A 23,534-nucleotide genomic window follows, 5' to 3' on the forward strand; every position below is an offset into this window, starting at 1 on the left:
GAGAATCGGAGAAGGAAAACCACCGAAACATTTGCTCACTTTGATTTGTTTATTTCGATGCCACACGAAGCTGCCACGGATCTGCCCATTCCAATGGCACACAGCACACAGCTCCCCCCCCCGGGCACCCCCTGGTACCTTGGCTTCGGCTGTGCCTTTTCTTGGCCACAACTTGACCTTTCACTCGAATCCGAATCGGAATCCGCAGCTCCCTAGCTCCGATTTGCCGGAAGCGCTTCACCCAAAATATATCACCAAGCGAATATCTACAAAACGATGATTGGAGCACAGCTCCAGCTCCAGCTTCAGCTCCAGCTCCAGCTCCAGCTCTGGCCACAGATCCACACAACAATGAGAGGGCACAGCCACTCTGGCACTCTGGCACTCTGCCACACTGCCACATGGACGCGATGCGACTGGACATGGAGAGCAGTGCAACCTACGAGCATTTTTTGAAAATTTTCAAACAATATCTGTAAAAATAAAAACGCCCAATGCCGCCGACGCTGGCCATTGTTCGTCTTCGCCGCTGCCAATGTAATGCATTCGAGGTCCGAGAGTCCGAGAGTCCGATATAGTATACGTACCTCCGGGGCACTATTTCCTCGCCAACAATTGGCGAAGGAACCCTAGGAAGCCGAGAGTTTGTTCGGGGATCGGCAACTTCGAACTTGGCGAGCGGCAGCCCACGAGGAGGGTCAAATGCGGTTGAACTAGTTAAATCATTTGAATAATCACCGGGCAATCGGAATCGGAATTGAATTTGGGTTGAATGGGAACGTCTAAATGTTTGTCTGTCCCCCTCTCGCAGACCACAGAAGGACAGAAGGTGACCCCGTCTGCAGGGGGATGTCGATGGGTGGCTGGGCCTTGGTAAAGGATCATCTGGTCTGATGTTTCCCACATAAATATGCATCACTTTCCCCCCACTCTATCTAAATAGAGCAATCAGACATACCCATTTGTCACCCATTTGCTTGGACACTGCCTCGCCACTCACGGGCGATCGCTGCGATAAGATCAAAGTGAAATTCCAACAGATGATAGACAAGCTATGGCCTAACCATAAAATGCCATAAATTACTCTATTCGAATCGTATCGAATCGCATGGCATCGCATCGCATCGCATCGCAGAGAGAGAGAGGTATGGGTATGGCTATCCGATGCCAGCAATCTCCCCTCGCTGCTGCTGCATTTGAGGGGGCACCAACGTGCACTCCTTACAAATTATGTTTAATTAAAATTTCTGTATTAAATATGACACAATGCTCCGAATTCCAATGCGAAATGTCTACCCCAATGGACCGGGACTGGGGACTGAAGACTGAAGACTGGGGACTGTAATTATTATAGCACCCGTCCATCGTCCATCCGAATCTCTCGAGTCGAGGGCAGCATTTATGATTTTATTTTATTTATAAAATGCCCAACCAATGATGATATTTACAATTTTTCCCTGCGTTGCCTCTTTATATCAATTTTTTTTCTCTCTTTCTCTGTTCTGTTCAGTTCTGTTCTGTTCTGTGATGTGCTGTGATGTGCTGTGCTGTGATGTAGTTTTTTGTCCGCTTACATTTGTCGCATAGTTTGGATCTGTTCGGGTCTGGGAGCTGCCGTCCTCTGGCTTTGGCCCCTGGAGCAGGGCTCGAACGTTTCGCGCCCAGAGCAACAGCATCGAATGTCCATATCTGGTGTTATGACAAATGCTGTATGTAATTATTGCCTGTACGGGAGGAGTGCAGTATTCTGTGGCATTGATCGGAGGAGGCCTGGAGACGGACCTGCCCCGGCAAAAAGATATCAGAAATGTCGCATATTAATAACGCCCTTCCAATGGCGGAGAGGCAGCCAGCCAGCCAGCCAGCCAGCCAGCCAGCCAGCCAGCCAGGCAGGACACGAAATACGTTTTGTGCCTTAATTAACCCTTTTTAAATTGGGCATAATTAGGGTGGTGCGTCGGCCACTGGCAGAAAAAGTAGACCTACTTGCGGGCCGAATGCCCTTCTTCTTTGGTGGGGGCGGAGGGGAAACGCCTCTAGTTTCTCCCGGTGTAGCCGCCCATCCATCATCTCATCATTATATCATTCACATTCGTTAATATTTTTGAAATATTTTCGCGTAATTTCTTGATATCAATTTACACAGAGCCGCCCTTTAGACGTGGCCCATAATTATATCATTTCGATTGATCAATGCGCCCGTGCTCCCACCAGAGCTCCATGGGGCTGGTAGGGACAGCATGTATGTATAATTGGATGCCAGGCGTACCAGACGGGCCAAATACTGCAGTTCCGGGCAGTGTATGCCTCGGCAGCTCATTACCGAGGGCCCCAGTTAGAAGACTGGCAATCGGGGCAATCAGAACGATCCCCATACCGCGAGGGCGAGGGCACAGGCACAGGCACAGGCACTGGCACTGGCACTGGCACAGCGGGTGTGCCTCTGGTATAATGTATAATTAAAGATCTCTCTCTTTCTCTCTATATATATCTCGCGGGCGATACGCGTCCCCCCGGGGGCAACAGACAGGTGCAAGGCGAGGAACTACATTGGCCATCCATTGTCCGTCAGTTGACGATGATAAATGTGTCGCATGAGCCCAGACATAAATGGTTTGATTTGGTGGAAGCCATCCACCACTCCCCCTCCACTCTACCCCCCCTCTACCTATCGCAGAGCAGGCTCCCAGCAGAAGTCGTCATCGCCATCGCCATCGCCATCGCCTCGATACCGATATCGAGAGTATTTAAAGCAACTTTCACACTACACTCAATTGTCTGTTTTAGGGCCAAGAGCGCCCTAAAAGGCCAAAACACGCGCAGACTCAACAGGCCAGCAAAACGGGTGGAAAAAGATGATGAACCGCAGGACGTGATGGAGCACTTGGTTACCCAGTAGTAATCAGTTGTCAAAAGGACTGCGATTGGGTAGAGAGACTATCTTTTTTGGACCGTCAGAAGGCACATTGTCCTTTGCAGATACATCAATCAAGGCCCCAGCCCTCGTCCAGGGTATCATAACAAAAGCTTAGTAATTTTCCCTCAGTATTTATTTGTATGCTGCACAAATTTGGACACATGTTGCATACCAAAAAATGCACACAACGTAAAAGGATACTTTTTATGCCCCGATTCCCCGATTCCCCGATTCCCGATGCCGATGGCCCGAACCCGAGGCCCAGGCCAAACGCCAATAATTTATAAAGCGGACAATAAAATGTTATCAAACAAAAAATATACATAAATGTATGTGTGTGTGTTGGAGGAATACCACGCGTACGATGCGACAGACAATCGAGAGTCGACAGGCTGAACTAAATGCCGCACGCCTGCGCATGCTGAACAAGAAGCAGGAGGCAGGAGACAGGAGGCAGGAGGCAGGAGACAGGAGGCGGGAGGCAGGAGGCCGGGGCAGATGGACGGAGATTGCTTGAGGATCCTCCTTGGGAGCTCTGGGCCTCTCTGATGATATATGAAATCATATAACAGCAATCGGCAGGCAGTCAGGCAGGCAGGCAGGCAGGCAGGCACACAAGGCACACAAGAGCCACAGCCACAACAGAACGCATAAAGTGTGTGTTGTTTATTAAGCGCGCCGGGAAAATGACACAACAGCAACAACAGCAACAACAGCCACAACGATCGCTGGTTTGGGGCTTATAATTTATGGGGACTTCAGCAGGTTGGCTTAGAGAATTTGCCACAGTTTATTTATGAGGCAAACAGCCACAGCCACAGCCACAACGAGGCAATGAAGGAGAGCCATGCAGCACAATAGAAATGGAAATGAAGTCAATCGAGAGATCAACAATCGAATGCAAAGATGGAAATGAGATTGGCCATGTCAAGAAGTGGGCTAAGCAATCAATCTGACTGTGAATAGGCTCTAAACGGAAGGCTTTTGAAAGGTAATCAATGATGGCAACGATCGCCTCCAAGGATCTACGACGCAGGGAGGTTGCCTAGGAAGGCAGGCAGGGAGTCTTGGGAGTACTTTCTAAGAGATGGGATGGGGCATGCAAACCTATAGATCCCTACTTGATCAAAATGAACTGAAGGAAGGGATCTCTATTAGCTCTATCACATTACAAAGTGTGTGTGTGTGTGTGTGTGTGTGTGTGTGTGTGCCTTTGGAAACCCATTAAAGCGTTCCATATCTCTAAGTACCTGCAATATTTATGACTAATGATCAATTTCAATCACATTCCAATAAGTATTCTTCTATACCCTTCGGTCACATGATATCCGATCCGATCCGATCCGATCCGAACTGAGCCGCAAAAACAGCAACAAAACGGAATACGTAAACGAAACCCGAAAATTTAAATAATTCGCCGAGGCATTCAATCTATATTTAAAGCGAAAATTGATCAAAAAATGTGCCAGGCACGTTTCGAAATTAAATCATTTTAGTTGAGCATGAAGCCACGGCACGGCACGGCACGGCACGGCATGCCACGAAGGCTTTCTTGAAATAAAAACCAAAATAAAGCGACACAAAAAACAAAGAAAACGGCTAAAAATCGAATCAAATCTATGGCAATCTTGACTTTTAAATGATTTTTATAACACTTCTGCGGGTGATTTCTTCCATAAAAACAACAACAAACACGGGGAATGCCACGGATTTAATGGCGTGGCAAAAATTTAATGACACCAAATGCCCCAAACCCCCCCATTGTTTGCATTCTACGCCTCTTTTAATGGATTTTCTGTTTCGATTCGATTCTGTTCGATTTGGTTCGGATCGGCATGGGATCGGATCGGCATGGCATGGTTTTGTTTCTTGTTTGATTTAAAACGTATAAACGGGACCATAAAAAAAATAAAAACCAGAGCTAACCGGAGAGTGTCGTAGCCCCTGAAAGCGTGTTAAAAGTAGACTAATGGGTTTTAATTTTAAGCCAACGAAGCTCAAAGATTTTCTTTTTTTCTGTTTCTTGTTTTTTGTTTCTGCGGGAAAAATTCAAATCGAATAATTGAATAATTGATCGAGTGTGAGTGGATTTGATAAACTTTCTCCGACCGTCCCCCATTCAAAATTAAATCACTTTACGCACTTTAGGCTCCGCCTCGAGAGCGCCCCAAGATTCGGGCCCGGGCCGGGGCTTCGCGATAGGCATCTCTCGGATTCATTGCGGCGCCTTAACCAAACAACAATTTGCCCGTTATTGTATTTGTTTTTGTATTTGTATTTGTATTTGTATTGTTCAAGATACATTTGCGTGCCAATGGAGTAATTTACCACTTAACATATCAATTGTGCGGCTATTAATCAAACAACAGACGAGTCTGAGTCTCGGACTGGGACTGGGGACTGGGGACTGGGACGCGTAGATCGAGTCTCTCTGTCCGCTCGATCCCTGCTTTGATTTGTACGCATCGCTTGTCAAACAAGTGAAACAAAAGACGAAAAGATACAGAAGACAACGCACACAGATACCGCATACCCCATACCCCCATATATGTATGTATGTACGTACACAGACACTTACACATTTCCCATATCGTAAATGTCCATCAAAGTCTCCAGCAAGCAGCAAAGAGGCAAATCATAATAAGAGCATAAAAAGTAGAATTTTTAACACCTCACTCCTCCGCACTTGAGATCTTTTGTTATGCTCGGGACACAGTAGCCCCCCCTTTTGGGTCCCCCAATGCCCAGTGCCCAGTGCCCAGTCTGTGGTACCTCATTGGCAGTTGGACATCCCATCAGAGGGCGATCGATAAACGCTTCGGCGCATTCCTCTCGAGAGCCCCAGGGGCCCCAGGGGCCAAAAACTATTCCATTGAGGCTGTCAGATGACGCCGTCTAATTGCTTTTGTTTGCTCCACTAAGGTGCCTAACGAATTCGAGTGCTCGGAGAGCACACAGAAATATAACAACTCAATACGAAAACGAAACAAATATCTCAAACTCCTTGAAATGATAGATGGCGATGGCGATGGCGACGGGGATGCCAGAGAAGTGGAGGGAAAACACTTAAGCGCCAAAGTATATCTTTGATCTTTTGAAGAACTGACCCCACTCGACTGCTGCCGTTGATGGTCGATTTTTGGGCCAAAAGGTTTGCTTTTTTCCTTCACTTTTTTGTTGCCTTAATTTTGTTCTGGTAGTTCTGATGATCTGAAGAACCACACGCTCTGAAGGGCAGGTGAGGGAATAATGATTTATCTGGACTGGGGGAAACTGCAGATCGCCTTTCGGGACATATTTAACCAATTTCCATCTAAATCGAATCGCAAGCCGCTCAGACTTTTGCTTGAACTGTTCTGCTCACTAGCGCCGCCAGTGGGCATTTTGCGTACTGTCGGTATTCTCTGCGCCGCCGCCGAACTGCTTTGTTACGCTATTACAGTGCTGTTACTGTGCTGTTACAGTGCTGTTACAAGGCTGTTACGTTTTTACACCGCACTGGCCTGGCTGTTACGCTGCCAAATAACTTTGATTTATTTTTCTGGCCATATTTTCAGAAATAGTGAGCTCCAGCCGTACCTAGCAGCATGATGATGGTTTCTGGGATGGCACGGATAACGAAGAGGAGGACCTGGACGAAGAAGCAACAGTCACCAACCAGTGGCCAAATAACCAGTACTGGACTGCTCTGAGCGGTTCTAAAGAACTGCCTGCCCGGCCTTCCAGAAGTGGAAGTGCGTCAACGTGGATGGAAAAGTTTTCACGTAAGTAAACCACCAAGAAGATTCCCCAAAATGTAGCTCATTCACGGTTTCTTTTCAGCTGCAACTTGAGCTTCAGTTGGAGGCCTTGTCAACGCCTACAAAATGAGACCTGCTTCAACAAGCGTAGCAAGACAGAAGTAGTCCTTTCGTGGCTTCCAGGGCCGCCATGTTTGACTCCTTGGAGCAGCGGCGACCCCAGACGGTGCGCCGAATGTTACTACGAAGCAGATCCAGAAGCGGGAGAGAAGTAATCAGTGAATAGAAGAGATTTGAAAAGAGATCTCCCAACCAATTCTACAATTTCACTCAGCTATGCCGACTCCAAGAAAATGCTTCGGGAGGCTCGTCGGAAACTTAAGGAAAACCGTCGACGGAAGAAGTATCGCAAGCGCATTAAGAAGGCCCGTTTGGAGAAGGATTTTCTGTCGCAGAAGCTGAATTGCCTTTCGCACGACAGCCGGCACTGGCGCTCGGCTCCTCTATCCTTCTGTATATATGCCAACAACAATACGTACTCCTACCTGAGGACCGTCGCTGCCACCCACAATTATCTGTACTGCGAGCTCCCTTCTACAATCTGACCATAAGTATTTATGTCTGAGGATCTGCTGATTGATCTATTGAAAGTAATCCTCATATCTTCCCACTTTAGATCGCCTTAAGACCATGCCAGGTTACAGAGTGACAGAGTATCGTGCATCAAGCCCAACTGGTGACTGCCAGTCGAGGAGCTGCCGCCTTTCTAGCGTTGCATGCTATCCAAATACCTCAGGTGAGGTGAGTGGCTGGCTATCAGCTGGAGTGATTTCTCTAACCAACTTACGTTTCGCAGATGACGCATATGAAGGGGCGCCCCTGGAAGCAGCAGCCATAGCCACAGAAACAACAGTCCACGCAGGACATTAGCTATCTGATCCGTCTACCGCCAGACGAATGTCGAGCGAATCTGCACCCAGCTCTAAGTGGCCGTCCTCAACTCTTTCGCCATGTATCTGGACCTGTCCGGCCGCCAGTTGGATGTGCCGCAGCGCAAATTCAAGGTCTACTTCCTGATGCCCGGGGAAGAGGAGGCACAAAAGGTGGACCGGCTGATGGAGATCTTCTCTAAGCGCTACTGCGTCTGCAATACACGGTATTCGGTGAGTAGAGAATGCTCCTTCCCATTAGAGGATATCCCCCACTAATCAAATTTTTACTTTTTACAGATCTGAAACCCAGCTTGAAGCCGGAGAGGCGTATGCGCGTCGAGGACCTCATCAAGAATCTGCGGGGCATCGACGATTGCCACGACAGTGACAAGGACATCTCAGCAGGGGTATCTTCGAGCGCGTCAAGTCGGGCGAATTCAAGAAGGGCAGCGACCACGCCACTCATGCGTATCGTGCAACTAAAAACAATGGTCGGACCTGACGCACGTGTACCCTAAATATTAATTAAAAACATTTTTGTAGAGCCAAAACTACCAAAAACATAAAATACTAATAACGATAATAATAATAATACATAATAGCAATAACAAAACAAAACAAAATGTACATATATCAGAAAGCAAACGAAATAAAATTTCAATTAATTAAAATAAATAATAACAATGATCGTTTGATTTATAATTTTTGTATCCTTGGGATACTGGAAAAATATTTCCTTCGCCAATATGGCCCCATTTCCAGTAGCTATAGCACTAAAAAAAAATGGATAATAAAGGTCCTTGCTCAGGACATCGAAGGATCTCGACTGTAGGATGGAAGCCAAGCAGGGGAGCTCAAAATTATCCAAATCCGACGTTAATTACCCGATTTATTGCGTTTTATAACATTAAAAGGGCCATATCCTTATTATCCTTGATGCCAAACAATCGCGGATATTTTCCCAATTATAAAATGGTACGGCACGTCCAAATGGTATAGGAAATGGCAGAGAAAACGAGATATGTATGATTGGAGAACATCCTTGATCCTTGATCCTTGGGAAGGACCGTCCCGGATCAAGGATATTTTCTTCCGATCACAGGAAGCCGTCGCACGCCAGGATCGGCCTACAAATAACGGAGCAAAGAAGAAGACAACACTGGCCTGTTGTTTTTGTTGTCTTTGCCAGTTGTTGTACAACAACAACCGTCAACTTGCGGTCGCTCAAGTGGCCGAAAACGAGAAAATTTTAGACCGGGATACCAGGCGAACAGAAATCAGCAGAAGGCAACTTTAGCGAAAACACAATAAAGTGTTGCATACTTTTAGTTACAGAGCAAACTCGAATTTTAAAGCATAGCATACTTTTGGGGTTGGACGAAACCCAAGTCGCTTTCTGCTGATTTCTGTTGGCCTGGTATCCCAGCTCATTTTCGGCCGCTTGCCGTCGGACTTAGTTCGAAAATTTTCTTTAGCTATATCTCGACTGTTTATGGGCCGATCGGGGCGTGGCATGCCTTTTTGTGATCGGGAGAGTCCTGCCAACCGATTGGCACCGGAAAAAAGGACATCCCCTCCATCACGATTTTCGCCAAAAATCATGATGGTTACATCATTGAATTTGCCAAAAATCGGCCTCCTTTTTTTAGTCGAGATTTTGATGCCAATCGACAGGCTGGATCCTCAAGATCCTGGCAGAGTTGGTCCTTCGCCGATCTGGCCCTATTTAGCTGAGATATAGCCTTCCAAAGATTGCGATTTTCACATTATGCAAATACTGGTTTTTTTCTGCAAGCTATATCTCAGCTATACGGAACCCGATCGGGGTGTGGCATGTCATTTCGTGACCGGGAGAGTCCTGCCAACCGATTGGCACCGGAAAAAGGACATGCCCTCCATCACGATTTTCGCCAAAAATCATGATGGTTACATCATTGAATTTGCCAAAAATCGCCCCCCTTTTTTTAGTCGAGATTTTGATGCCAATCGACAGGCTGGATCCTCAAGATCCTGGCAGAGTTGGTCCTTCGCCGATCTGGCCCTATTTAGCTGAGATATAGCCTTCCAAAGATTGGGATTTGCACATCACGCAAATACTGGTTTTTTTCTGCAAGCTATATCTCAGCTATACGGAAGCCGATCGGGGTGTGGCATGTCATTTCGTGACCGGGAGAGTCCTGCCAACCGATTGGCACCGGAAAAAAGGACATCCCCTCCATCACGATTTTCGCCAAAAATCATGATGGTTACATCATTGAATTTGCCAAAAATCGGCCTCCTTTTTTTAGTCGAGATTTTGATGCCAATCGACAGGCTGGATCCTCAAGATCCTGGCAGAGTTGGTCCTTCGCCGATCTGGCCCTATTTAGATGAGATATAGCCTTCGAAAGATTGGGATTTGCACATCACGCAAATACTGGTTTTTTCTGTACGCTATGTCTGATCAGGGCCTTCCACGCCTCATCGCCATCGGCGGAATGTGCCGGATCGTTGGTATTCAAGGAAGGACCCCGGAAGGACATGCTACTACCAGCTCAGCCGCTAAATAGCCGAGAGATAGCGTATTTTAATTATTGCCATTTATTTTGTCATTTCGACATGTCCATCTCTGCTATTTCTTGTCCGATCTGGAGGTGCTATACCTTTTTGTAATCAGGGTAATCGCCCTCATCGTTTAAAACTAAATCGGTATCAAGGAGTATACGGATATGGCTTCGAGATGTTAGTTGGAAATTTAATTCAAATTCAAACTGTTCAGCGCCACCGAAAAGTATGCTGCAATTCATTGAATCCTCTGTTACGCTGCCACAGCTAGCTGTTACGCTGTATACCGCTACGGCTGTTAAGCTGTTACAGTTCGCGGGCTGTTATTCCTACATGCAATGAAATTGTTTTTTTCTACTGGCTGTCGACAGATTTGTGTGTCGTTTGCCCTGTTTGTAATCAGGACAGTCCCTCTGATTAATTGGAAATTATCTACAGATTAACGCTAGCCTTGATCTATTTTTCAAAGGCTTAGTTACTCAACGTTTCGTAGGTCTATTACAGTGCACTGTTAGCTGTTACGCTGCTAAGCAGTTGCGAGCTGTTAAGCGCGCTCATTGTTTGACTGTTAACAGAGCCTTACGTTACAAAATACGTTAAAGTAACGTAATGTTTTCAAATCAAATTCAAATTGAAACGAATTGCATTCTTTTGTTTGTTACTTAATTATTCACTTATTATTTGCAACATTATTTGTAAAGCAACAGCACATACATATACTTAGGTAAGTGTGTGTGTGTGTTTAATTTATTTTTTATTGTTTATGTATGTATGGTATGTAGCCATGTATTTTGGTTGAGGGGATCTTTAGTTCGTTAGTTCTTTAGGAAAAATTGCGCGCAATAAAGTAACAAATGTCTTGGGATACACATACAAATGCTTTATTTCACTATTAATATGTATGCATTTCCCCTTTGTATATGTATAGGTATTTATGTATGTATATGTATTGGTATTTATAATAGCCATATTATCATTTAGAAGTAAGCATACTATCTGTACAAGATCTTTCGTTTGGTTTTTGCTGAGTTTTTCGGAGAACATACAATAGAGAGAGAGGACGTTACATATGGCTTTCTGAGTGTGGCCCTCAATCGTCCAAGATGATGCTGAAAGGGATTAAGGGGATCATTAGTTGTGTTATTGTTGGAGACTCTTGTTGTGTATTTCAGTTGCTGGACTGGCTCACATGCGTTTCCTCAAGGACTTTCGCTTTCTGCGGAGCTTTTTGTAGGTGAATTTGCTCGGTGAGATTTTGTAGTCTCCATCGAATTCCAGTTCGAGTTTGATGAGATTTTGCAAATTCAACTGGCAGTCCTGCAACCAGTAGACAAACATGTATCAATACCATATCACCGTGGGAGTGCTTTGCTTACCTCCAAGTTCTTGAAGTGCCAACGTGAGTCATTGGGGGATGCCCCGTCGCTGGATAGCTCGCTGAGACAGGTGCGCATGATAGGCCAGCACTGGCAGCGCTTGTTGGTGATCTCGCAGCCCGGCTGCAAGACAATGGACTCCGCCTCGGTACAGTTGTCATGCGAGGAGGTCAGGGCGGTCAGGTGTTGCAAATCTGCGCAGAAATTAAGCCCCATTTAATAGTGGCCGCCCAATCGATGCAAATGCGGGGATTAATACACACATTAAATGTTCGTTAAGGCTTGAAATGAACTTTTGATTGTGGCAGCGCATTAACAGCGATTACTGTACCGTAAAGCGTTCAATTTAAATTAAAATTACGGCCTACTATATAAGGAGTGCGTCGCTGAACAAACTCCGCTTAGTGCGTACTGCGAACGGATATAAAAGGATGCTGTTTGCTCGTCTTGCCATTGGCTTCTTCATACTGGAGCTGGGACACGCCAGGGTTTGTTCGACGTCATCGAAAGGGGAGCAAAGAGCAAAGTGTAATCCCTTCTACGATTCCCATAGAACCACTATGAGATCGTTCTGAACAGTTTGAAGTGCCGCGCCGTGAAGGAGTCGGCGGTCAATGAGATGGCCTGCGTCCTGCATCGCAAGCGAACACCCATAATAGCGGCGCGCCTAAACCTGAGCGAAACCTTCCAGAACTTCGAGATACAATCGACGTTCGACCTGTTCAAGAAGGACAACACCCGCATGAACGTGGCCAGCCTCAAGATGGACGGCTGCAAGTACTTGGGCGCCATGTACGAGAACAATATCCTGGGCAAGCTCTTCAGGCGCTTCAAGACGTTCACCAATCTCCCCTCGGGATGTCCAATGCTCAAGGTACGTACTGTGCGACGTGTGTGCGATGAGTTGATTTGATTTGAGTTGAGTTGAGTTGAAACAGAGGCAAATGTGTGCTGGGAAAACTATTTAACTAATCGAAACTTCCGACCCCCTACCGCCCCGCTCGAAAGTCTCGAACAAAGACAAATATTTTCGTTTGCTCAAAATAACTTTTCAATAAATAAAAGCAAATATTTGTCAAAATTCAGCATCGACATTCTGCAGCTACCTACCAGTACGATGTTCTGTTCAGTCTGTTCCGTCTGTTTGCTCTGTATTCTCTGTTTTATTTCAAATTTCAACCCAAATTCCATCGCACATCGCACCGCATCGCCCAAGCTGCCCCCGGGGCGCATTACGACTAATTCTGCACCCAGACACGGAGCACAAAACACAAACTACACCAAGGAACCCTCGAACACCGAACTGATGTCCACCATTATGCTCGCATTATGCAGGGAAAACTGTACGAGATACGCAACTATACATTCCGATCGGACGAGTTCCCGCCCAGCGCGCCACAGGCCAAGTGGCAAGTGCGGACGCGGCTGCTGAGGCGAGCGGAGGTGTATGCGGATATATTATTGGAGGGCGAGCTGGTCTATAATACGTGATGTTACTGCATAATGGATGCGACTAAATACATATGCGAAAGAGCCCATAACCCATAACCCGTAGCCCCCCCTCGCTGTTTTTATGTCCCCCCCCTTTCTGGGCTCTGTGGCCCCGTGGAATACTCACCCATGCACACGCCCAGACCGCTGCTAATGGGCAGCTTGGTCACACACTGCAGGGGCGGCTCACATTGGCCGGAAAAACCGCCGGGACCGCCGCAGGATTCGCCCAAGGTCTTGGCGCAGATGCGACAACATCTGCGAATGGAATAGATGAATATACATACATAAATTAGAGTGCATATTAGGTAGGTATCCTACTAGCCTAAATGAATCCCAGTGGCAATTGATTCGATTCTGACTGGGCTTCGATAAGCGTTAACAATTAGTTAACACCCTCAATTGAATCGGGGGTTTAGCGTGGTTGCGTGACGCGAATGCGAATGCCGAAGGAGAACGCTGAAGGAGTGTACGTGACCCATGGATTGGCATTTCAAGAATGGTGAGACATCATTCGCGTAACTGTATTACTGGTAATTAGCCTCGGTGTGTTCTACAAATCACTTGAAACTCCAAAACAGGCCAAAAGCATCTTCTAAATGAAGCGAAAGTAAAGCGTAAGCCAACCCGAAAGGTGTTCTTTTTCATCTTTTTGGTATATTTTGATCAATTTTGAAGCAGATCCAAGCAGATGCAAGCATATTCAAGCAGATTAAAGTATATCCAAGCAGATCATAGAAGATCCAAGCAGATCAAAGCAGATGAAAGCAGATCCAAGCAGATCTAAGGAGATCCAAGCATATGCAAGCAGATCCAAGCAGATCCGCTGTACATCCGTTGTGCTTCAAAAAACCCTCTTTTGTTCAATTTTTGGCATTTAAAAAACACCAAGCTTTTGCCAACAACTTTTGAATAGTCCTAGAGATTTTACTCTGCATTTTAAATTTTAAATGCCTAATCCTTAAGCAGTAAGTACGATACCCAGCCATGTGACTGGCTATTTTGCAGCAAAAGCTCTACAAAATGAATATTTTCAGTCGTTTTGAAGTGTTCTTAATTTAGTAAGAAACGAAAATCCAGCTTTGTTCGATAGATTTTGGGCATATTCTATTTTTCCTTCGAGTTGGTTGGCTGTTGTAGCTGTTATACACAAATACAAACACTCATAAGACAGAGTTTTTAATATTCAGGATGGGAAGGTCATGCAATAAAACACAAGACTCTAAAGCTCTTGGGAATATATGCTGAGATTCCATTTAAATCTGCTAATAAATGAAACAAAACAAAAAAGTGTTCGCTTCTAAACTACGAATAAAGTTTATGGCCAACTATCTAAGAGTTCCTTGTCCATCGTTGAGGACTGCGTGTATGGTACAGATTTCCAGTAAGAAATCTTTGAAATCTCATTAACGCCGGCCCACATTCCGGCTGCATGGTTTTAAAGGCAAAAACCAGCATCGAAAGGGAGTCCTGGAACGCACTGCTTTTTGGATAATCATATAATTAAGAGGCTTCGGACCACCCAGCCACAGAACCGCACCCCCGGACGCACGCCCACACGCACCACCGAATGAGATAATATTTTGTTGGGGGTGGGGGGAATGCGGGTGGTGCGGTGGTGGGGTGGCTAAGTATCCACTTACTTGCATGGATCCCAGAGCATCAGGCCCTTGCCGGGGCAGTCGAGCGAGCGTATTACATCGCATTCCTTCGGATTGCAGTAGCATTTGAGGCCGTTCACCACATTGTTGCTGCCGCCAGATGCGGCCATTATCAGCAGCAGATAGCACCACAAGTAGATGAGGAACACGCTCACATTCAGGCGGCCAAAATAGCTTCCGTTCCGGCGCATCCTATGCGGAAGTTTGTTGGCTTTGTTGTACTGTTTGACTCCTCCCTGGCCTGCTCCCCCCATTCGGTGGGGCTCGGCTACTGCTGGCTCTTCTCCTCCTGCTGTTGTCCTTGTGCGTATATCCATGGCCCCCACATCCAGCGAACGACCGTCCTGCCTTCCTTTTCCACTTCCTTTTGCTCTTCCGCCCATTTATAGGCAATTTTTATTGTGCTTTTGCTGCGGGTCCTGCTCCTGCTGCTGCTCTTGCTCTGGCTTCTGCTTCTGCAGATGCGGATGCTGGCTCAGGCTCTGGCTCCGGTGCTGGCTGCTGGTGCTCTCGTTTGGATGGGGATCGGTGCTGGGTCCGACGCAGGCAATTTGCATGTTGACTGCAAAGGGCAAGAGCGTTGTTAAATGATTAAAAGGCCATAAACTAGGACTCCCACTCCCCCACTCCAACACTCCCCCATTCGAACGCCCTTTTGCGCCCCCCCTGTTGAAAATTGAAAAGTTGTTTTGCGGAAATCGGTTTGCCGTCTAATTTCATTAAAATTTCATCGCGCTGCCAAAAGGGAAATTGATCTGAGAGTGCCATATTCTGGCCATAATTTATTTAAATAGAAATATATTTGGGAAAATGCGCTGTAATTGGTTCGGGAAATGGAAATTTAAATGCTTGCCAGGAGAAAAAAAGTTAATTGAATTTAAAATATACAACATTTCTGCTAGCTATTGGAGCTACACTGCCAGAAAAATGGCATAGTAAAACGACAAAAAACACACCCATATTCAATTGAAACATTCGGCTTTTAAATAGAAAAAATAACGAAAGTGAATTCACTTTGATTTAAATTGTACATAAATGTATGGAAAAGTCTTTTGTATGTGGCCCATATTTAATCGAAATTTATGGGATATATATTTATTTTAAACACGAATAAAAAATATACGAACCACGACGACCCAACACTTTTGTATTCATTAGAGAGATATATTTATTTTCATATAAATGTCAATTTTCATTGGAATATTTCCACTCTCGGGGCAAATAAAATGGCATGAATATTTGGGGATTTTTTTGTCTCTATCAAACGCAAAGAGTAAAAAATAAATAATAAATAAATCCCCCCCCCCCCCAGACCCTTCGTTTCGTTCCGTTTCGACTTCTAATAAACATTAACTTTTGATATTGATCAGCTCCAAAATGCAATCGGAACAACAAATTTCGACTTAATTAACCAAAAAACAAGGTGGGGGAGGAGGGCACAGAGGGGAGAGATTGGGCTTGGGGCCAAAATCAGAGAGTGGAAAATGAACTCGTGGCCAAAAACCAAAAAAAAAAAAAACGCAACAACCGAAAATCGACAACCGACACAAAAAAAATACAAAAAACTTCAGAAATTAATTTGAGCGAATCCCCAAAAGTATGCCACATGCCGTCGAAAGTTGTTGAAAGCCAGAGGGAGACAGCGCCTGAGAGGGACACAGGGAAGAAAGAGACAGCTTGCGAAAGAGAGGGAGCAAGGGCGAGTGAGAGTGAGAGTGAAATGAAATTTGCTGGAAACACATGCCAAACTAATTTGTATTTAAACGTTTGATGTCGCTGTCGCCCTTCGCATGTCCCCAGCGCCCAGCCCAGCCCAGTCCAGCCCAGTCCAGCCCAGCCCTCCCCCCGGCAGCACAGCACCCATCGAACGGTAGTAGAAACTGCTCTTCGAGGGCCACCTTTGACGGTTTTCCCTTGAAATCAATGGAAAAATAATCAACTTTTGCTTTATGGCTCTTGATGTGTTTTTTGTTTTTTTGTTATTTCGCTCGGTGCCTGCACTTTTTGGCCAACTACTGCCACTCACTTTTGGCCAGGGGACACTTAATGTTAGTATTTGTATTTGTATTTGTAGTTGTGTTTTTCTTTTTTTGGTCGGTTGGTCGGTTGGTCGGTTGTCAACCACTTTCAATTGGGCATTCGATATTGTGTGTCGTGTATTGTTGGTGCTTTTTTGTCGCTGCTGTGACACTACCAATGCTCAAATGTGCATACAGTAACACACTCAAAAAAAAACATACACACTCAAAAAACATGCACACACGCACACACCTCGTTACACCTAATGACAGACGTTTAGGGCCACAGGAGGAGTAGTCGTCGCTCTTTATGCCGTTGTGGTTTTCCTTTCCTTTCAATTGTTGTTGTTGTTGTTGTTGTCACAACTCTCTGACGAAATGGACGAGGACGAGGACGAGGACGACTAGTTTGACGACGACGAATGATGATGGAACGGACCGCCACAAAATCTTATGAATTTTTCATGCGCTTTTGTCTGCCGCACGCGGCCATTTAAGTCGAGAGACTAAACTTAGTTGATATCGCCGCCTAGACCTTTTGCCAGTTAGAACGCAGGCAGCGGCAGCACAGTCGTGCCCGTCGCTATCCCGTCGTGGGATATTTCTTGTTTGTGTTATTTGTAAGCACAAAATATCCCAATGCTGCCGAGAGAGCGTCAGCGCTCTCTCTCTCTCTCTCTCTCTGGGCTTGCGCAGTGGCTGTTGAGCCTGGAAGGCAGAGTTATCAGCCACAACACACGCACACTAGCACCCACGACCGGGTTCATGCGGTGCCAAAGTACGCGATGTTCGCTACGCGTTCAAGGGAAATTTTCTCTCCGCTGTTTTCAGGATAGTTTTACGATTGTTCGATGGGAATTTAGTTGGGAAAGATAGTAAAAAGAGCAGAAAGAGTAGTATCCTTGGGCTTAGTTTCAGTCCAGTTTTGACTTTCAAAATGTCTACCCTGCAAAATCATATTAGAGGTCATTACAAACAGAATTCTATACAGATAAAACAAATATGTGCTTTAATACCTAAATTATTTCCCAAATTTATTGAAAGCTTAACCGATTGATACATCATTTCATGAACTTTGATCTGAAAACATAATAAAAAAAGCCAAAGAGTTCACTTTTTACCCCGGAATTTATGTAACGTAACGCCAGTAACCTGCGTCAGATGCTTGAAAAATGAACACTGAGTATTTCATTGTGCGAAAGAAACGTAAAACCTGAAAGGAAATGCCCATTTGGTACTACTTACATACGTAAATTTAGTGTGACCTTCGCCACTAGAGTTTTCCTATAACTTTAATGAGACTTTATTGAAAGTACAGGGACTTAAAGAGAGTTAATTCATTCCAAAATACTTGTAAAAATCAGCTGATTGTTGCATAAACATATATATTTTATAATATCTTGTGGCTAAGTACATTATGGCCTCAGATTCATGTAAAAATACCCTCCTTCGAGTTGCTGCCTTGGCCACTGGCATATCTCCTTTATCGCAAGAACTATTCCACGCATAAGCCTCCCACACACACACAGCACACACACAAACACACACACACCACAGCACACACACATACGGCACACTGGCAAACGAGCCACTAAAAACTCTTGACGCTGAATGGCACCGCGCGGCGGGTGAGCGGCGAACAAACAACGGATGCAAGAACATCCTTCAAAATATAAAGTCATTTCTGTTTATTATAATTACAAGCAAAGAGCTGTGGGGTTGGGGGGCGGGGCTGTGGGGGCTGTGGGGACTGGGGGACTGGGGAGCTAAAGAGCTCAAGAGCAGGATGCAAGGGCTTATGTCCCACTCCTCAGCCTCTTTTCGGCATCTTTTGGGACTCTTTTGGGGGTCGAGAGCCGGCAGAGATTGCCTCCACCGCCTATCAGCGATGCTGGAACGCCACGGCACGCCACGCCAGCATTTATCCGGGCTAATGGCCAATTTAAAAGTATGAAATTCTCGTCGTTTGTCTCTCATTATTGCTTTTTTTGGACCGAACTTTGATGATGAGGCCCGTGTCAGCTGCTAATAAGCATCGCTCTAAGCAATTTGCCTCCAATAAAAGCCACACACCGCACGGGCCTGTTCTTGCCACTGGCATTGCCACTCTGCCCCCACAACGCGTGCCTCTCTAAAAACAGACAGTGGCGGCAGGGGGTGAGGGGGTGAGGAGGGGGAAAAAACTTGCAACTTTTCCAATTAGCGTAAAACAGACGTTTGACTACAAAAGTACACGAGAGAGCGAGAGGGAGAGGGAGAGATGGAGATGGAGATGGAGATAGAGACAGAGTTCAAGTCCGAGCCTCCGAGAAGAGGGTGCCCCTCCCCCCGCCCCTTTGAACCACCCCACCCAGTGAAGAGGAATCCAATCGCAGAGTAAATGTTCCGTAAAACAACTGCGGACTGGGAGGCTTCCGCCGGACTGGCAACCGCATCGCATCGCATCCCCAGCCCATTGCAAACCCTACAATCCCATGGTACCATCCGATGGCCCTCCTCCTTCAACCAGATTTACAATTGAACAAAAGAGCAATCGGGAATTATGAGTGGGGCAAAACTTTTTCCACAACAATAACGAAAGAGAAGCCGGAGGAAAAAAACTTGCAAAAAAAATACATACCCCAAGAATATGAAAATATGGCTGAAAAGTGTAAGAAAAAAACCGAAAAAGAAACAAACTACAGAGCACCGGAGAGCGAGAGAGAGAGAGAGAGGGATCTGCAGATACCCTTTCCGATCAAACCAGCGAATTCCTCGAATCAATCAATCAGGCTTTGCCACAGAAATGCATATTTGGAGGATTTTCTACATAGATTTACACAAGAAACTGCTGTCCGGAGGCTCGAGGCCGGAGACTGGTGAAGAGCATACATTCAGGGGTAAAGTGCCGGAGAGCAGCGTGGAGTGGCCACGCGGGAAGGGCACACAAATATACATATATCGAGAAACTTGTGCGCTCGACTTGATGCTGCAAAAAGTAAATGTGCAACAATGTGGTGGGGCAGCTTAAATTGTAAGAGCATTCCCTCTGCCCATCCCCCATCCCCCATCCCCCAGTCCCCAATCCCCTTTGGAATGGTGCATTTCGGCTATTAATTCTTGAACAATTGCCAGAGGCAAAAGTTTGTCTTGCCGGGCGGCAGGGGCGGCAGGGGCGGCAGGGGCGGGTGTGGGCACACATTTATTTTCAATGTTTCATTACTTAACAACTTTTTGATGACAGTTTCATTGGCGTTTAAACAAAAATTGAAGTGTTCTCCGCATAAATGCCATATTTTTACATATTTTTTGGTTCTCGTTTTTCGAGTGCGCCATAAAACATTAAACACGAGAAAAACTCACAAAAGTTGGCTATGATGGCAGAGAGAAGAGGCTGCTGCGGCTCCGGCTGCGGCTGCGGCATCAAAACCGAATGAAAGAGGGAGCTGATAGACAGAGAGACAGAGAGACAGAGACAGAGACAGAGGGGGGCCTGGAATATGAAGTATGGCTTGTAATTCCCGTTTATAGTGAGGACTTTTCAGGCCACACTTGATGCCAAAGTTGTGCAACTTGCTGCAACGATTGCCAGCCAGATGATTTCTGAATCAAATTTTTGCTGCAGCTCAAACGAGAGCGGAGGCAAATAAATTAGGGGAAACTGCCAAGAGTAACATCAACAGAGAAATGGTACGAGTATAATGTTTTACTTTCAGTTTCCCAGAGCCGGCATCCATCAACGGACAGCTCTTAATTGCGAAACGAACAGAAGGAGGCAAAACAAAGCTAATTTTAGGTAAACATTTTAGATATTCCAGCCTTGGTCTGGCATTCATTCGGCATAAAGTTTCGGTATTTAACACATTGCCCATCGATCTGAAAGGTCTTTCACTTCCCGAATGCCCCGCCCTGCAAGCCAATCTTCTTTTCTCGCCGAGACTGTACCTAACATTCCTAGTCGCAGTCCCAGTGCAGCCCTGCAGCCTAATCCTCCCTGATCGTCGGGTGTGACCAGATCATCGTCGCTGCCGCTGCTGACCACCCAATTAACCATTCGCTGGAAATAAATTTGAATTACAAATTAATCCCAGCCAATCCCAATCCCAATCCAAATCCCAAGGAAAGCGAAAAGAAAAACCAAATTTACGCAACGCTCTTGCAATTTATTTTGAGCCATTTTTTAGGGGATTTACTTCGGGGTAATTTGCGTGGTGTTTTTTTTTTCACGCTTTCGAGGGTTTTGAGGGCTGCGGGGCTGCGGGGCTGCGGGGGTGTGGGGCTTGGTGGTTTGGTGCTTTCGGGTGGTGTGGAATGTCCAAGTAAGTAATTTGCCACTCGTCCATTTTAAATTACATTAGTTGGGAGAGAGAAAATGGGGACTGGGGTCCTTCTGGAGTTCTGGTCAAATGCATATTTCTTGTTTCAATTACTTTCTGCGTAGGGCGGGGGGAGGGGGGGGGCAGGGACTTTTTGGCGATGACGGCGTCTAAGCCCGCGGCGGATTCCGCAGAGGAAATGCCACCGCCAAAGTGAGTCCCCGGCAGACTTCTTGCAGCTTTCCTTAATGAAATTTGCATATAAATTGCAGGACCCAAAGTTGGGAGTTGAAAGTTGATTTCGATTATTTGATGGGGGGGGCGGAAGGGGAGTGCCCGCCGCCCCTGCCGCACCTCCCGTCCGTCGTCAGCCATTGTCTGGCTGCCATCTTTTCTCTCTCATTTTTTATGTTTATGTTTTTGTTGCGGGTGGCGGGTGGCGGGTGGCGGGTTGTTGTTGTTTTTTTTAGCTTGTCAAAATGTCGACTTGTTTATCTTTTACATGACGCAACACTGTGGCATCACCATCATCATCTGCAACGGTTCGTTGCATTTGCCATGACACGCCCCGCCACACGAACTGTGTGGCATGCCACACGGCCAGCGACGCGCACATAGCTGTAAAGTATGCAACGCTCCACACGCTCCACTCGCGCGCTGCATTCCAGCCGCTGCATTCCCCGTCCCCGTCCACGTCCCTGTCCACGTCCACGTCCCGGAAAATGAGTGAAACTAAAGCCGAGTGCCTGAGTGGCATTTAATGCACAATCCAGGACACACCGTCAGGAGCCCTGAGTCAGCAGGCAGGAGATAGGATGTAGGAGATAGGAGATAGGAGACAGGCGACGGGAGACGGAAGACAGGAGACAGGAGCCCCAGATAGCCGGGGATGATAGCAGCCCACATAGAATTTGGCTTATGTATTATATCGTATGATGCATGTACATTTATTCATGCCCCGCCTGACGACTGCACTCAACGTGGAGATATCCTGTGAGGGTCCGCATCCCCCAATGAAGGGTAGTGGAAGACTTCTGAGATATTGGGAAGGGCTTGGCGTTGCAGTTTTCACTGTCTTTCCAGGCAATCTCCACATCCGATTTTCATAGGGGTATTCCTCAAAATGCTCCTCAATATAATTTCAATCATTTAGTTGTTTCTCCAAGTATTTATTTTGGGTATTAATGAAAAATAATTTTTTTTTCTCGGCCAAAGAATATTTTTTTTATATTATTTAGTTTGGTTTTTCTACAAATCAATGTCTTTTTTAAAATCTTAAGAAACCTGAACAGATAATTGAATCAAATAATATCCCCCTCCAAATTCTTCGACCTTTTTTTTCATTTTTTTTCCTAACTGTTGACTATTATAATTATTATTTTATAATCAAATACAAAATCCAGGAGTTTCATAGAAATAAAATAAGTAAATAAATAAACTTTTAAAAATAATGATTATATAAAACTTAATATCAATTTCTTTAATAAATATTTTTATATAATTTAAGTAAAATAAAATTAGGAAAAATAATCTTTAAATATGTTTTGGTGAAGTGATTGTTTCAGAATGCAAATCCACGGAGAAACGATGGAAGAAAATCCAAAACTTGGGATAAATTAATAAAAAGCAAACCAGAAATCCGCTCAGGAATCATGGCCATATTTCAGGCCAGACAAAGGCCCTGCCGCCCCAGGCAGGAGTGAAGATAGAAAACAATGCCCTGGGGGGCCTGGAGGGGGGCCTGAGGGGACGGGGACCGCCCGGTCATCAAGTGTTTTTATTCGCATTCAACTTCAACTTGCCGGGGGGGCCTAATCTACCCCTGGAGGCCAGTGTTATGGCTAGGTGCCATTCAATATTTGCCAAAGGGTTGCCCTGCCACCCCGCCTCCCCGCCACCCCGCCTGCCTGCCTGGCACAAAATCTGCTGCTGATGCTCCTGGCAGCCGCTGCTGCTGCATGTAGCATGCTGTATGCCCCCCATCTGTGTGTGTGTGTGTGTGTGTGTGTGTCTGTGAGTGTAATATGTAATATAGATGCCATCTCCCATCCGCTCCTTTGTCAACCATGTCATATTTCATTTCGCACAAGTCTTAATACCTTATACGTATTACGTATACGTAATATATACGTATATGAAAGCACACACACGGAGAGCCGGAGAGCCGGAGAGCCAGAGACCCGGGGTGAGGCGCACCGACCACGCCGGAACACTTAATGTCGGGGCCGTTCCGTTGATTTTGCCAGCCACATGAAGCCGGGTCCGGGTCCGGGTCCGGGACTTCAGCAGCTCTACGGCTGCCACTGCTGGCTGCTGGCTGCTCCAGTTTCGAGCATGCAAATTCCGGGGCCGCCTCTTCATGCCTGGCCACACATGTCGGCCAGACTTTCAGCTCCTTGTCCCTGCTAGTGTTCCTGCTCCATCCAGGGCTCCACCTTCTTCTGGTTTGTCGACATCGTCTCATCGAGTCAATGAGCAAATGAAATTTATTTCATTATAAAACAGGCCACTTGCCCAGGAACCAGAAGGAGGAGAGGAGAGGAGAGGAGACCAGCGAAAC

At 46.0% G+C, this 23,534-nt stretch overlaps 2 protein-coding genes and 1 long non-coding RNA gene across 5 annotated transcripts in view; 2 read left to right on the forward strand and 1 right to left on the reverse strand.

The window, feature by feature from the left end:
- The first annotated feature begins 6,492 nt into the window (after window positions 1-6,492).
- On the forward strand, window positions 6,493-8,187 carry LOC6601821. Its single transcript, XR_003409206.1, has 6 exons — window positions 6,493-6,681; window positions 6,740-6,928; window positions 6,992-7,268; window positions 7,334-7,458; window positions 7,514-7,820; window positions 7,887-8,187. It is a non-coding gene; the product is annotated as an uncharacterized LOC6601821 (long non-coding RNA).
- A 2,852-nt stretch (window positions 8,188-11,039) lies between these two features.
- Window positions 11,040-23,534, reverse strand: part of LOC6601823 — a 50,372-nt gene continuing 37,877 nt past the window's right edge. For 2 of the 3 annotated variants that reach the window (XM_026993537.1, XM_026993536.1), the window contains 5 exons: window positions 14,644-15,223; window positions 13,128-13,258; window positions 11,510-11,703; window positions 11,323-11,450; window positions 11,040-11,242 (listed from right to left, as the gene is read on the reverse strand). In XM_026993537.1, the coding sequence (XP_026849338.1) occupies window positions 11,224-11,242; window positions 11,323-11,450; window positions 11,510-11,703; window positions 13,128-13,258; window positions 14,644-15,044 (873 nt within the window). In that variant the 5' untranslated portion in view covers window positions 15,045-15,223 and the 3' untranslated portion in view covers window positions 11,040-11,223. Of the gene's footprint in view, window positions 11,243-11,322; window positions 11,451-11,509; window positions 11,704-13,127; window positions 13,259-14,643; window positions 15,224-16,932; window positions 17,054-23,534 lie in introns of those variants that run through there. The other variant, XM_002026853.2, reaches the window with a different exon arrangement.
- On the forward strand, window positions 11,941-13,000 carry LOC6601824. The gene is made up of 3 exons (XM_002026854.1): window positions 11,941-11,997; window positions 12,063-12,383; window positions 12,845-13,000. The coding sequence occupies exons 1-3, from the start codon at window positions 11,941-11,943 to the stop codon at window positions 12,998-13,000; spliced, it is 534 nt and encodes a 177-aa protein (XP_002026890.1).

The sequence above is a fragment of the Drosophila persimilis genome, unplaced genomic scaffold (assembly GCF_003286085.1).
Source record: "Drosophila persimilis strain 14011-0111.01,24,50 unplaced genomic scaffold, DperRS2 tig00000856-arrow-arrow-pilon, whole genome shotgun sequence".
Taxonomy (NCBI): domain Eukaryota; kingdom Metazoa; phylum Arthropoda; class Insecta; order Diptera; family Drosophilidae; genus Drosophila; species Drosophila persimilis.

Bases quoted from the DNA above. Each gene is read 5' to 3' on its own strand.
- LOC6601824 (XM_002026854.1), top strand. From the start codon at position 11,941: ATGCTGTTTGCTCGTCTTGCCATTGGCTTCTTCATACTGGAGCTGGGA. The intron at 11,998-12,062 runs GTTTGTTCGACG...CGATTCCCATAG, and splicing joins TGGAGCTGGGACACGCCAGG to AACCACTATGAGATCGTTCT. The intron at 12,384-12,844 runs GTACGTACTGTG...CGCATTATGCAG, and splicing joins CGGGATGTCCAATGCTCAAG to GGAAAACTGTACGAGATACG.